The sequence below is a fragment of the Chaetomium strumarium genome (genome assembly GCF_033439665.1).
Source record: "Chaetomium strumarium strain CBS 333.67 chromosome Unknown B0T15scaffold_4, whole genome shotgun sequence".
Lineage (NCBI taxonomy): Eukaryota > Fungi > Ascomycota > Sordariomycetes > Sordariales > Chaetomiaceae > Chaetomium > Chaetomium strumarium.
The window spans coordinates 1,704,107-1,716,291 of record NW_026944432.1 but is presented as its reverse complement, the minus strand read 5'-3'; the positions used below and the strand labels follow the sequence as shown (position 1 = coordinate 1,716,291).

Sequence of the window (12,185 nt, the reverse complement as noted above, 5' to 3'; positions counted from 1 at the left end):
GTAAGGTTGACCATCACTGATAACTGCATACCTACGAATCAACGGTAATGTGTCCATCAAACACTCGCCCTGCCTCGGGAGACAGCGTGCTGGCCGCCAATTTCCTGTTTTAATCTCAAACTTAGGTGACATGCAGAGGCACACGGCTGGACAGAAGAAACCATCTTTCTATCTCTGTTTTCCCTAGAACCTAACGCCCCGTTGTTATCCGTTCCCCAAACGCCTGTATATGCTGACTTCATATCTGGACATGTGCCTAGAGCCCAGTCTCTGCACCTTCCCTGCGGGCGTCGAGGCAAACCCCAGGGGTGCTTGTTCATGACATCTCAATCTCCTGTGACTTCGTCTTCTCCGGGCCATTGTCTATCCTGAAGCCCACGGCGGCAGCCGCCTCTTCGTGCGTGTACGGTCCCTCACGCAGCTGCTTGAGCCTGCCAAGGTCTGTAAGCAACCTTGTGGTGAATGGGGCTAGCAAAGACTGACCTCCTCTTGTGAGGCTTGCCCTTCCTGTGAAGCACAAGACTGGTTTCGGTTTCAAACCATTTGGCACATTCGATGCAGTAATGTCGCCCGAGACCGGGCAAGTCCTCGGCAGCCTTGGTCTCTTTGTACTGCTGGAGGTGTTTTGGAGACAGCAGATCGGCCTGGATCTGGTCGATGTCGCTGTGAAGAGACGTCAGTGTAACTCGCACTCCGAGTTTTATGTGGTCTGTGCACCAGTACTAACCGAACCCGCCGCCGAGTTTTGGTCTTTGTGCGCTTCGCGAATATCCCCATGTCGCCGCTTAGGTTTCTCGTTGTCTTGTATCTATGAATCTGTTGACTGGGTGATGTTGAGAGGAGGTTGTCGTGAGTATGTTGCTGAGATATGAGTGCGTCGCGATGAGATGCAAATTGGAGTTAGTACGAAAGATGGCGAGGCGAGGTGGGGTTAACTGTAACTATGTATTGTACTAGTATCCGTATACAGTATTAATGTATTGTATAATATTGTACTGCTATACACACATTACCACAGTACCTCTGTTATGTGGGTCCATAGAAATGCGGGAGAGGTTCAGTTGCAAGTTTACAATTGGGACGAGCCTTTTCCTGGACACAGCTAGGGTGATCTTCCTGTCTGCTCAGTAGCAACCTTCGTCGTAGGGTCTCCGATGGAAAGCCTCCCGCTTTCCTCCTGTTTTCTGTGTGTTGCTTTCGGAGGCCAGTTGTTACCATGGCACCGGAGGTATGGCGTTATCGCCCTCGGATCTCCATCTTTGACCGAGCCGCAAGGCGCCGAGCCGGCCTCTTGCCGAGTAACGGCCCCACATCTAAGGGTCTCCAGGCCAGCAAACTTTTCCACATTCCATGTGCCCGATTCTTTACATAGCGCCTCAAGTACATACCGCAGGGTTGGCGGATCCGTTTCGGATGCGATCGTAAGGCCGGCCACAACGCCAGTTCTTGTACCATCCGCAGGAGTTACGACAGCTGAGAACGCAAAAGCGGCACGAGGGGCCCGGCGCGCCAGCGAATGATCCGTCGTTATCGTGTATACGCGGTTCTGGGTACTACGAGATCGCCGTCCGGTTGCGTCACTTCTCAGCCCTGCAGACAAGTTGCGCAAGGTCACTTCCTCCAATCTGCATAGCGCCGAGCATACCACACTGCGGTCTGACGAAAGACAATCATGCTGCTTACACCTTATATGGTCACTGATGTCAGTGCCAATATTGAACACCAGAAGATTGGCCGGCTAGTCTGGACATCGATAGCTTTGTCTTAAGCTGTGTAGTAGTAGCTCCCATGACTAGAAGCAGTCCACGGTCCAAGCTGGGTGAAGGACGGAGTACTACTAGTAGTGTACGGATGTAGTATGTATTGTATAAGAGAACCTGGAATGTGTGCTGCCCCACCTGGAGTAAACGGCCTAGCGGAGGTTGCATGGATGAACGGCCAACAACATATTTAGAGGTGATTAGTGTTTATAGTAGTATAGTAAAGCTTAGACATGACCCATCCGATGTTGAGAGTGTGTACGTAGTATGCACTCCCGTCTGTAGGAGTTGCTAAACTATCGGGTTTTGGAGTCACCCGCCAGGGTGCTCGTTCGCGACTGAGGGGCACATGAAGCACATGTCTATCAACCAACGATGACGATGTTGCTTCCAGCAAATCCATAGAAATCTGTTCCCATCTCAGCCTCTCGTGTAGCTAAGATCGAAATCCGCAAGAGGCACGAAGTATATCTGAATACCAAAGGAGAACCACCAGAAGCAAGCAGATGCTGCCTCGGTTGTTCGCTCACGGACCCTTCGCCCGATACACTTTGTTAGGCACCCCCCTGTTCATCGGGACAGCGACCGCAGATGCGTCTCCGCAGGCCCAAAACATGGACCCAATCCGCCAGATCCCAATCTATACTTGACGCAGCACGAGACACCTGGCTCAGTCACCAAATGGCGACCGATATTGTGTGAATTACAAGTCCAAAGACTGTGAATGCCGAGGCTGGATTCGTGGAAGTGCTGCGGCAGTGCGGCTTCGGTCGGGACTTGAGTCCCGTGAAGGTTATTGAAACAAGCTAGCCAGATCCGACGATGTCATGTCCACAGTCAAATGCTCCCCCACAGATGCGGGCAGACATAATCGGCGTGTCTCTGATTGGCTGGCTGCGCCGTCTCCATCCGGGCGAGGTACTTTCTCGGCTATGACGGTGGCAGGAAGCTCGTAGCAACATGGTCCCGGCCTCGTTGCCACTTCATGTAAAATCCCGCCTGCGGCTCCTTGTGATTCTCAAACTCTCCACACTTTTTTCTTTTCTGCGGAAACCACACACCTGCAGCTTTTCTCCCTTCCCCTCGTTGTTGTCGCGAGGCCGTCTGGGTGATTGGGCTTTGCAACTCTCCACTCCAATTGACTTCGTGTTTGCGCTCTTGCCGAGCTGCTAAACGTCACCACCATGTTGGCATCTCGTCAGCTCCTGGGCGTCGCCCGGAGCCGTACCCTCGGTGGCATGAGCCTGGGCCTCAGGCGCATGGCGACCGTGACAGACTCTCCTCTGGACAAGAAGGTAAGTGGCTAGCCGGGAGGATAAGCGTTCATCCGCGACGAATCGTCCGGTAGTATGTCACTGCAATTGGCGAAGATAATGGCTGATTTGCGCCCCGGGGCATGTAGGTCCGCCAAAACAACTTGGAGGAGGGCAACTTCATCAACTACAAGAAGATGTCAGAGAACCTTGCCATTGTGAGGTCAAGGCTAAACCGCCCCCTCACCTTCGCCGAGAAGATCCTCTACTCCCATCTTGACGATCCCCACGGCCAAGAGATTGAGCGCGGTGTCTCCTACCTCAAACTGCGGCCGGATCGCGTTGCCTGCCAGGATGCCACCGCCCAGATGGCTATCCTCCAGTTCATCTCCGCGGGTATGCCGCAAGTGGCCAACCCCACCACCGTCCACTGTGACCATCTTATCGAAGCGCAAGTTGGTGGTGTCAAGGATCTGGAGCGCGCGGTCTCCATCAACAAGGAGGTCTACGACTTTCTGTCCAGCGCCTGCGCAAAGTACAACATCGGTTTCTGGAAGCCCGGCTCCGGCATCATTCACCAGATCATCCTCGAGAACTATGCCTTCCCTGGTTTGTCTACCTATTCCGCTCCTGTCCGATCTCGAGCTAACCACATGCCACACAGGCGGTCTCTTGATTGGAACTGATTCTCACACGCCCAACGCCGGAGGTCTCGGCATGTGCGCCATCGGAGTCGGCGGTGGTATGTATAATCCAAGCCTCGGGGACGGCAAAAAGGATGATAGCGCTAATACTCTGCTTAGCTGACGCCGTCGATGTCATGGCTAACCTGCCCTGGGAACTCAAGGCTCCTAAGGTCATTGGTGTGAAGCTGACGGGCGCCATGTCCGGCTGGACCGCTCCCAAGGACGTCATCCTCAAGGTTGCAGGCATTCTCACTGTGAAGGGCGGCACAGGCGCGATCGTGGAGTATTTCGGCAAGTTCCTCGGACCATTTTTGCCCGTGATTGTTCATTCTAACGAGTCCATCTTTAGGTCCTGGTGTTGACACTATCAGTGCCACTGGCATGGGCACGATCTGCAACATGGGTGCCGAAATTGGTGCGACTACATCCCTTTTCCCATTCAACCAGCAGATGCAGGACTACCTCAACGCGACCAAGCGCAAGGAGATTGGCGATTTTGCGCGCTCCTACGCCAAGGAGCTCCGCGCGGACGAGGGCGCCGAGTACGACCAGGTGATCGAGATCAACCTGTCCGAGCTCGAGCCCCACATTAACGGTCCCTTTACCCCGGACCTGGCGACCCCCATCTCGAAGTTTTCCGAGGCTGTCAAGGCCAACGGGTGGCCCGAAGAGCTCAAGGTTGGTCTGATCGGCTCTTGCACCAACTCTTCGTACGAGGACATGACTCGCGCTGCCTCGATCGCCCGTGACGCCCTCAATCACGGCCTCAAGGCTAAGGCTGCGTTCGTCGTCACCCCTGGCTCCGAGCAGATCCGTGCCACCATTGCACGTGACGGCCAGCTCAACACTTTCGAGGAGTTTGGTGGCATTGTTCTGGCCAACGCCTGCGGTCCTTGCATTGGCCAGTGGGACCGCCGGGATGTCAAGAAGGGTGAGGCCAACTCGATCATCTCTTCCTACAACCGCAACTTCACCGGCCGTAACGATGGCAACCCCGCTACCCACTCTTTCGTCACCTCGCCTGATCTCGTCGTCGCCATGAGCATTGCCGGCTCGCTGCATTTCAACCCCCTGACCGACAAGCTCAAGGACAAGGACGGCAATGAGTTCATGCTGGCTCCTCCCTCGGGTGACGGTCTGCCTGCCGCCGGCTACGACCCCGGCCAGAACACCTACCAGGCGCCTCCCAAGGACCGCGGTACGGTTGACGTTCAAGTCTCTCCGAGCTCAGACCGCCTCCAGATCCTCTCTCCCTTCAACGCCTGGGATGGCAAGGATGCCCTCAGCTGCCCCATCCTGATCAAGGCTCAGGGGAAGACCACTACTGACCACATCTCGATGGCTGGCCCGTGGCTCAAGTACCGTGGTCACCTTGACAACATCTCCAACAACATGCTGATCGGCGCCATTAACGCTGCCAACGGCGAAGCCAACAAAGTCAAGAACCAGACAAATGGCTCCTGGGATGCCGTCCCGACTGTTGCTCGTGACTACAAGGCCAAGGGCATCAAGTGGGTTGTCGTCGGTGACTGGAACTATGGTGAGGGTTCTTCCCGTGAGCACGCCGCTCTCGAGCCCCGTCACCTTGGCGGTCTCGCCATCATCACCCGGTCCTTCGCCCGTATCCACGAGACCAACCTGAAGAAGCAGGGTATGCTTCCCCTGACCTTCTCTGACCCGGCCGACTACGACAAGATCCAGCCCGACGACAAGGTCGACATCCTCTGCACCGAGCTTGCTGTTGGCAAGCCCATTACCATGCGCGTGCACCCGGCAAACGGCGGTTCACCATTCGAGGTTAAGCTGTCGCACACGTTCAACGAGGCTCAGATTGAGTGGTTCAAGAACGGCAGCGCGCTTAACACCATGGCCAAGAATGCCAAGCACTAGATAAAACAAAACATCTACTTACATAAACTTATGAAGTCTGAAGAAACAGACGATGGGATGGTGGTGATATTGAGAGGTGTGGGTAGTGGGTCGGCGGTTCAGGGACATCGGAATTGGCGTAATCCGAGCACTGTTTCTCATTTGTACGTATATTGCCGGTCCTTTGCATTCCAATGGTTGGTTTATGAAGGATGCTTTCGTGAGTCCTCCTGAGTCGAAGTGTGTGAGTACATCCTGCACGTGGCTATATACCTGGAATGCTCTACAACTGCTTGTTCAATACCAATTCTCTGCTTTGGCTACAGGAGCTTTAGTGTCAGGGGGGAGAAAGTGGGAAGATTTGCAGAAGAGTGAGGTAGGACCCTGCAAAGGAGGGTTGGGTAAGAATAGGGAGGCAGAATGACAAGATGAGATCCAAGACCATGAAAAGTGCCTATAGCAAGAGGATAAGGTATCTTAGCTTTCATTCTTTGGGACCAGATTGTCTAACTGCAGTGAGAACCTTACATTCAGGTGAGCTGGACAGGATGAATCGAATCCAAGTCCCCGTGTAGTTGGTATGAAATATGAAATACGGTAACAGCTCAGGAATACTATGTATGCGGTAAACGAGGTTCCTGTATCTTGATGCCACCTTGCCTGATACGGCTACGGCTCGGTACTTCTAACACTAGTACTACTAGTACTCTTATTCGTAATTTCGGAACCGTAGGTAGTTATGCCTGATAGCGATAAGGCGGTTGTTTGTCGAATGACAAAAGCTGTAGTTATTTCGTACACTGCTGCGGCCGATTGATCCCCGGTCTCTACTCCAATTTGCTGTCCAACGAATCCGTCGACGTTAGAACGAGCTCGAGAAACGGTTAAACCATGCTATGACCAACGCGGCAGCAAGCAACCCTAGCTTTACCTGATTCCCAGTCTTCCGACTTCGCGGACCTGCCAGGTCCAGTCCGGTCGGCTAGATTGCACCACTCGGCGTCGCCTCACAGCCCTAGGCAAAGTCGCCCGCGCAGGACATTACATATAGTATCAAAAGAGAAAGGGAGAAACTGCCGGCCGTGGCGCAGAAAAGAAGCGGTGCGCCAAAATGCCGATGCCAAATGTCCGAATGCTCGGCCTCCCGCGCGCCGGCTCCTACATCAACCGGCTCCCGCTCTTTACGCGCGGGATCCTGGCCGCAATTGTCTTGTTCGAGGCGCTCTGTCTGCAGAGTTGGTGGGATGTCCGGGCATGGGGTGCCTTGGTGCCGGAGGAGATCGGGTTCGCGACGCGTAGGTTTTACTCCTAATCCGACTTGTCCCCTCTTCCCGTCCCTCTCTCCCCTTGGACAGGTGGTATTTAGGGGGCTGCGAAGCAGGTGAGGTTGCACGTTGCTGACACGAAAGGCGGCGGTGTGTACAGTATATCGGGCCAATACCTACCCGTTCATACACTTAAATGTGTTGCATCTGATCCCCAATCTCCTGGCGCTGACACCGATGTTGGAACGGTTTGAGAACGAGTATGGCACGCTTACGTCGCTGGCGCTGTTTTTGGGTCGTAAGTTCCGCTCTTGATCGTTGTTTGAGAAGCGCTGCTAGCTAACCTCCATCTCCCAGCGTTCTCTACTTTCCCAGCTTTCCTCTATGTGGGAATGGAAAAGTGGGTGTTTAGACTGAATACGGCGGTTATGGGTGCGAGGTGAGTGGCCTCTGCAGAAGAGATTTCTTCCTGTTCCATGCTGACAATGCGGTATGGCTGCAGCATCTGGTTCTTCCTGCTAGCTGGGATCGAGGCCATCCGGACGTACAGGGTCAACCCGCGCTTGGTGATTGCCGGGCAGAGCATTCCCACCTGGACTACGCCCCTGGTGATTCTGCTCGCCATAGCGGTCTTGGTACCTAGGTCTAGTGCCTTCGGCCACCTTTGTGGCTTGGCGGTCGGGTATATCTGTATGCTTCCTCCCTCTCACGTCGTCTTGAATGTGACATAACAATTGCTGACTCCCCTGCTCACAGGCGGGCTGGGATACCTCAAGTATCTTGCGCCACCGGAATGGGCGCTGCGCTGGATCGAGAAGCAACTCAACCTTCTGGGGCGGCTGCCACACTACGTGAGCGTCGATCAGAAGACGTATGGGAGGTTTGGCGTGCTTCCGTTGTCTAACTTAACACCAGCGCCGGTTGTTTCTGCGGGATTAGTTGGGAGTAGCCAGAGGCTGAGCCCTTGAGGGCTCACTCAAGGAAGGGACTGTTATGGATGCTATCATCATGATTCTTGTAGAACATCTATGAGTTACGCATTTAACGGGACGATGCGGCGGTTGCCGTTTCAGAAATCCCATGACAATCTCCGCGACGTTGGTGCCTGGCACTAGTACTTGCAACCTCGGGCTTCGAACTGCCCAACCTTGGTTTTAAACAGGCGAGGTCGTTCGAGGCAAAAATATACCCAAGGTACATACCTTCCTTAGCACTACCGACCTAAAGAACAAATAGGACAAACACAGTCCATATCCAAGGTTTGTTACCGCGCTTTCGAATACCTGCCTTCTGGGGAGTTTGGTCAGCAGAGACGTCGTGTTACATCCCGCGCTAACGTACTTAAGATAAGGTACGGTAAGGTAAGGTATTACCGGTAGTATTGCCGTGAGAGCCTAGGTAACTTAGCCAGGACCGGTTAGCGTTCCCGCCTTTTATGCATTTTCTGGGGCGATAGCTCACATTTATCAAGTTATCCGTACTAATATCAACATCATCCATGCAAGTTACCCCTGATAGCCCAGAGAACCGCGAACAGCTGGTGCAGCAGGCTCGCGACTTGGAGCTTCGCAAGGAACCGCCACTGCAGCCGCAATGCCGCGGTTATTGTGTGAGTGCCTCCTCACTTCGTCAGTAGCGACGGCTGGCTGACCTTTAGTGATAGCCAGCGCACTGCGGCTTCGGCGCGATCCGCGCGTCCTGAAGCTCCCGCCGTACCTGTCCCTGCTCTGCGTTCTGGTCGGCGTCGCCTGGCTCTTCCTGCTCCCGCTCAACGACTACTCGCGGAGAACCTACATCTCGGAAAATGCGCTCCTTCCCGGCCAGGTGCACACATACTTTAGCGGCAGCGACCAGAATGTGTTCCGCGCATACAAGCACGAAGTAGATGCACTGGTGGGCAAGACCAACACCGAGTACGTCAAGAGTGACGGTGGAACGGAGTGCTCGACGCTCCCGGCTAACGCGGGATAGGCGTAACGACAAGCTTGAATCCATTGTCAAAGGCTTTGGTCTCAAGACAGCCCGCCAGAACTTCACCTACCAGGCTGCAGGGCATTCCTACTCGGGAGAGAACCTCTACGCCATCCTCCAAGCACCGCGAGGCGACGCAACCGAAGCTGTCGTGCTGGTAGCGGCTTGGGAGAATGCCAAGCACGAAATCAACAGAAAGGGCATTCCGCTTGCCCTAACGCTGTTGCGCTACTTCAAGCGGTGGTCGCTGTGGTCCAAGGACATCATCCTGCTGCTGACGCCGGACAGCATTGCTGGCCCGCAGGCGTGGGTCGATGCATACCACGATGCACACAACCCCTCCCGCGTCTCCAGCCTGCCCCTCAAGTCCGGTCTGCTGCAGGGCGCGATCGCCATCGATTACGCGCAGGAGGGCCGTTTCGAAAGCGTGCACATCGTGTACGACGGAGTCAACGGCCAGCTGCCGAACCTGGACCTGATTAACTCGATCGTGAATATTGCCGGCGGTCAGATGGGCATGGGTGTTGCCCTGCAGGAGATGTGGCGCCATGACGATGGGTACAAGCACCGGCTGCGCACCATGCTGCGCGGAATGCTGAAGCAGGGGCTCGGCCTGCCGAGCGGACCGCATAGCAGCTTCATCCCGTACCACGTCGACGCCGTGACCCTGCAGCCGTTTGGTGATGGCTGGCAGGACGAGATGGCTATCGGCCGCGTGATTGAGGGCAGCTTCAGGAGTCTGAACAACCTGTTGGAGCATCTACACCAGAGCTTCTTCTTCTACCTGCTCATGCAGCGCGAGCGCTTCGTCAGTATCGGTACATACCTGCCGAGTGCCATGCTGGTGGCCGCTAGCTTTACGATCATGGCTATTTCCCTCTGGGTCAAGAGCGGCCAGGCAGAAGCTGAGAGGGCGACAGTAGAAGCCAAAACTGAAACAGCCCCCGCTCCCGCAGTCGAGCGCGACCTCTTCCTCCCGCTAGGCGTAGTCACTTTGATCCAATCCTTCTCCATCGTCCCGCTTTACCTCTTCAATCACGTCTCGGAGAGCGTAAGTGTCTGGCAGCCCTTCTTACCGTTCCCCCCCTACAGAACTAACCTCAGCTCAATAGATGCTAACCCCTCTCTTCGCGACATTCACACTCCTCAACGTCCTCCTGCCGGTTCTCCTCTCCCACCTGCTCACACAAGCTGCCGCCCCGACGCTACAGCAATACCACCTTGTCAAGTCTTTCTCCCTCCTCCTGCTGGGCATGTTCCTCTCCTCGCTCGCCACCCTCAACTTCTCTCTCGCGCTCATCATCGGCGTGCTGGCATCCCCGCTGTCCTTTGCCCGCCCCGCCGCGTCGCGCGTCACGAGGCTAGTGACCACGGCGCTGCTCAGCGCCATCAGCCCGCCGGCGGTGTTGCTTGCGGGGGCGGCGTACTGGGGCGCAGACGTCAGCGGTGTGTTGCGCGAGGCGGCGGTCGGCTGGCATGTCTGCGGGACGTATTCGCCTGTGGTGGTGTGGTGCGTTTGGTGGCCTGCCTGGTTGGCCGGGAGTGTGGCGGTGCTTGGGAGGACGGGGGAGGGTGGGGCTGGGGGGAAGGAGAAGACTGCGTGAAGGTATCTTTTACCTGGAAGGGGTTTGGGGTGTTTGAAGCAGTTGCAAGACCAGGGGCTGGTTTGAATGGAATAAATAAGGTGGGGATGTGATACCCATAGCCCTGATAGCAGGAGTGGTGAACTCCATATTGTCGATGGGCTCGATTTCAGTAGCCCGTTGCATTTTGCCATTCACAGACTCCTGCCCAGTCTATCATCCATAACATACAAGGCATTTCCGTTTATGTGAATGCTGACCCGGGAATCCGGGCCCATCCAACGAAGGGGATATCACCATGCCACTCTACACTACCCACACATCCTGCCCTACGTTCTCGATCCAATTTCCCAGTTGGTTGACACTCGAATCCCACTCTAGTAACCGCTGCCGCATGTTCTCGATCTGTTGCATGTCCAGCACCTTGGGCTGCACCCAGTTGATGTGCGCCACCTGGTCCACCTGGTCGATGGTTCCGCGCAGCAGACCCAAGCTGAGCGCCTTCATAATAAGGTGCTCGATCTCGTCCGGCCGTACCTTGGTCTCGGCTGCGATCGTGTCGAAGGTCATGGCGCGGTCGTGCGGCGGCCGCCTGAACACCGCCTCGGTTAGCGCCGCTAGGTAGATCTTCTCCCGCAGCTGACGGTTGTGCTGAGCCAGGAGCGGGTTCGAGTTGATCTGGTCTGCCAGCACATCGTACGCCCCGAGGTCGCCACGGTTGAAGGCGAAGAGGAGGTCGCGCAACCACTTGTCGTCTTCACGCTCGGAGAGTGCGCCAAGGATTGGGTGTAGCAGCAGCTCGCCGAAATTGTAGATGCTTGAGCTAACAAGCGCGGCGATGGAAAGGTCGTAGGCCCGGTTGCGCCGCTCGGCGGGGGAGAGGGAGTTGATGTCGATGCAGGCGAGGTACAGGAGCGCGGTGCGGTAGTACGAGCCAAAGTCGGCCTTGGCCTGGTAGTAGTCGGCGTTGGCGCCGTAGAAGGCAGCGTGCACGATCGTCTCGACCGAGTCGAAGCTGTCGAGCACCCGTTCTGCCTTATCCAAATCTTTCCTTGCACCGTCGAGGTCGTTGAGGTCGAGCTTCACGCGTGCTACAGCAATCGTAGCAAATACTAGAGCGTCTTGCGAGTCTTCGTTGTCCACCTTCTTGACGACCGCCTCCATGAAGGAAAGGCGTTCTTGGTTATCTGTCTCATCCAGTTAGAGTAAACCCAAATACCGAAAGGCGTCCGTACAAACCTCTACATTGTGTTGCCGCCTTCAACGCAAGGTCGACGAGCTTGAGCTGGTTGATCTTATCCGCAAACTTGAGGATGAAGACCTTGTAGAACTGTAAGCGCTGTGGGGCGCTGCCCGGGTGGTTGAAGAATTCGATCAGCTGGTTCGTCAGCTGGTGCCACAGCTTGCGTTCCCATAGCGTCTCAATCTCAAGCACAACCGGTTGCAGCTCTTCGACAGTGCCATCCCGCTGTTCGGCGAGGAAGTCGGAGATAGTGTCGACGTTCATCCTGGAGGCCGACTCTGAGGGAACTGCAGGGAGAAGGTCGGGGGCCGAGGATGCGGTTTTGACCCTTGAATATACTTTTTTGTCAGTCGGAATGGGAAGGCTGCTTGCCGTTTCCGTGGGTATCTGAGGTAAGTAATTGTTTGGGAGCTTGGGGCTGGAGTTGGTGATGGGAAGGCGGGAGGTTCCAGCTCGCACTTGACGCGGCAAGGCAGCCTGCTGGAACGGTACGTACCTCAACGGGATGGTCCGTGCCTTTGTCCCACATTTGCCAAAATTGCTGCTTTGATTGGC

General features: G+C 55.5%; 6 protein-coding genes across 6 annotated transcripts; 4 read left to right on the top strand and 2 right to left on the bottom strand.

The window, feature by feature from the left end:
* Window positions 1-15: 15 nt before the first annotated feature.
* B0T15DRAFT_532667 (uncharacterized protein) lies at window positions 16-888 on the bottom strand. Its single transcript, XM_062869323.1, has 3 exons — window positions 728-888; window positions 484-663; window positions 16-431 (listed from the first exon to the last, which is right to left on the bottom strand). Exons 1-3 carry the CDS (start codon window positions 775-777, stop codon window positions 317-319), a joined length of 345 nt encoding a protein of 114 aa, XP_062721325.1. The 5' UTR covers window positions 778-888; the 3' UTR covers window positions 16-316.
* Window positions 889-1,112: 224 nt separating this feature from the next.
* B0T15DRAFT_201268 (uncharacterized protein) lies at window positions 1,113-1,826 on the top strand. The gene is made up of 2 exons (XM_062862575.1): window positions 1,113-1,421; window positions 1,489-1,826. The coding sequence occupies exons 1-2, from the start codon at window positions 1,155-1,157 to the stop codon at window positions 1,699-1,701; spliced, it is 480 nt and encodes a 159-aa protein (XP_062721324.1). The 5' UTR covers window positions 1,113-1,154; the 3' UTR covers window positions 1,702-1,826.
* Window positions 1,827-2,640: 814 nt separating this feature from the next.
* On the top strand, window positions 2,641-3,065 carry B0T15DRAFT_201262 (uncharacterized protein). The gene has a single exon (XM_062862574.1). The coding sequence runs from the start codon at window positions 2,721-2,723 to the stop codon at window positions 2,931-2,933; it is 213 nt and encodes a 70-aa protein (XP_062721323.1). The 5' UTR covers window positions 2,641-2,720; the 3' UTR covers window positions 2,934-3,065.
* On the top strand, window positions 2,680-6,064 carry B0T15DRAFT_532662 (aconitase family-domain-containing protein). Its single transcript, XM_062869322.1, has 5 exons — window positions 2,680-3,055; window positions 3,163-3,622; window positions 3,678-3,755; window positions 3,817-3,990; window positions 4,049-6,064. Exons 1-5 carry the CDS (start codon window positions 2,945-2,947, stop codon window positions 5,587-5,589), a joined length of 2,364 nt encoding a protein of 787 aa, XP_062721322.1. The 5' UTR covers window positions 2,680-2,944; the 3' UTR covers window positions 5,590-6,064.
* Window positions 6,065-6,679: 615 nt separating this feature from the next.
* Window positions 6,680-10,408, top strand: B0T15DRAFT_398277 (Gaa1-like protein; the record flags this gene model as incomplete). The annotated part of the gene is made up of 8 exons (XM_062864942.1): window positions 6,680-6,863; window positions 6,994-7,131; window positions 7,191-7,272; window positions 7,336-7,523; window positions 7,590-7,778; window positions 8,497-8,746; window positions 8,805-9,855; window positions 9,917-10,408. 8 exons carry the CDS (start codon window positions 6,680-6,682, stop codon window positions 10,406-10,408), a joined length of 2,574 nt encoding a protein of 857 aa, XP_062721321.1.
* B0T15DRAFT_502625 (uncharacterized protein) lies at window positions 10,383-12,060 on the bottom strand. Its single transcript, XM_062867438.1, has 2 exons — window positions 11,627-12,060; window positions 10,383-11,574 (listed from the first exon to the last, which is right to left on the bottom strand). Exons 1-2 carry the CDS (start codon window positions 11,892-11,894, stop codon window positions 10,694-10,696), a joined length of 1,149 nt encoding a protein of 382 aa, XP_062721320.1. The 5' UTR covers window positions 11,895-12,060; the 3' UTR covers window positions 10,383-10,693.
* Window positions 12,061-12,185: the final 125 nt, after the last annotated feature.

Excerpts from the sequence above, each read along its gene's own strand:
- B0T15DRAFT_502625 (XM_062867438.1), bottom strand. The coding sequence starts at position 11,894 with ATGAACGTCGACACTATCTCCGACTTCCTCGCCGAACAGCGGGATGGC. Across the intron at positions 11,575-11,626 it reads GGCGGCAACACAATGTAGAG|ATAACCAAGAACGCCTTTCC; the intron begins GTTTGTACGGAC and ends TGGATGAGACAG.
- B0T15DRAFT_532662 (XM_062869322.1), top strand. The coding sequence starts at position 2,945 with ATGTTGGCATCTCGTCAGCTCCTGGGCGTCGCCCGGAGCCGTACCCTC. Across the intron at positions 3,056-3,162 it reads ACTCTCCTCTGGACAAGAAG|GTCCGCCAAAACAACTTGGA; the intron begins GTAAGTGGCTAG and ends CGGGGCATGTAG. Across the intron at positions 3,991-4,048 it reads CGCGATCGTGGAGTATTTCG|GTCCTGGTGTTGACACTATC; the intron begins GCAAGTTCCTCG and ends GTCCATCTTTAG.
- B0T15DRAFT_201268 (XM_062862575.1), top strand. The coding sequence starts at position 1,155 with ATGGAAAGCCTCCCGCTTTCCTCCTGTTTTCTGTGTGTTGCTTTCGGA. Across the intron at positions 1,422-1,488 it reads GATCCGTTTCGGATGCGATC|CGGCACGAGGGGCCCGGCGC; the intron begins GTAAGGCCGGCC and ends AGAACGCAAAAG.
- B0T15DRAFT_201262 (XM_062862574.1), top strand. The coding sequence starts at position 2,721 with ATGGTCCCGGCCTCGTTGCCACTTCATGTAAAATCCCGCCTGCGGCTC.
- B0T15DRAFT_532667 (XM_062869323.1), bottom strand. The coding sequence starts at position 777 with ATGGGGATATTCGCGAAGCGCACAAAGACCAAAACTCGGCGGCGGGTT. Across the intron at positions 664-727 it reads AAAACTCGGCGGCGGGTTCG|CGACATCGACCAGATCCAGG; the intron begins GTTAGTACTGGT and ends GTCTCTTCACAG. Across the intron at positions 432-483 it reads GGCAAGCCTCACAAGAGGAG|GCTCAAGCAGCTGCGTGAGG; the intron begins GTCAGTCTTTGC and ends AGACCTTGGCAG.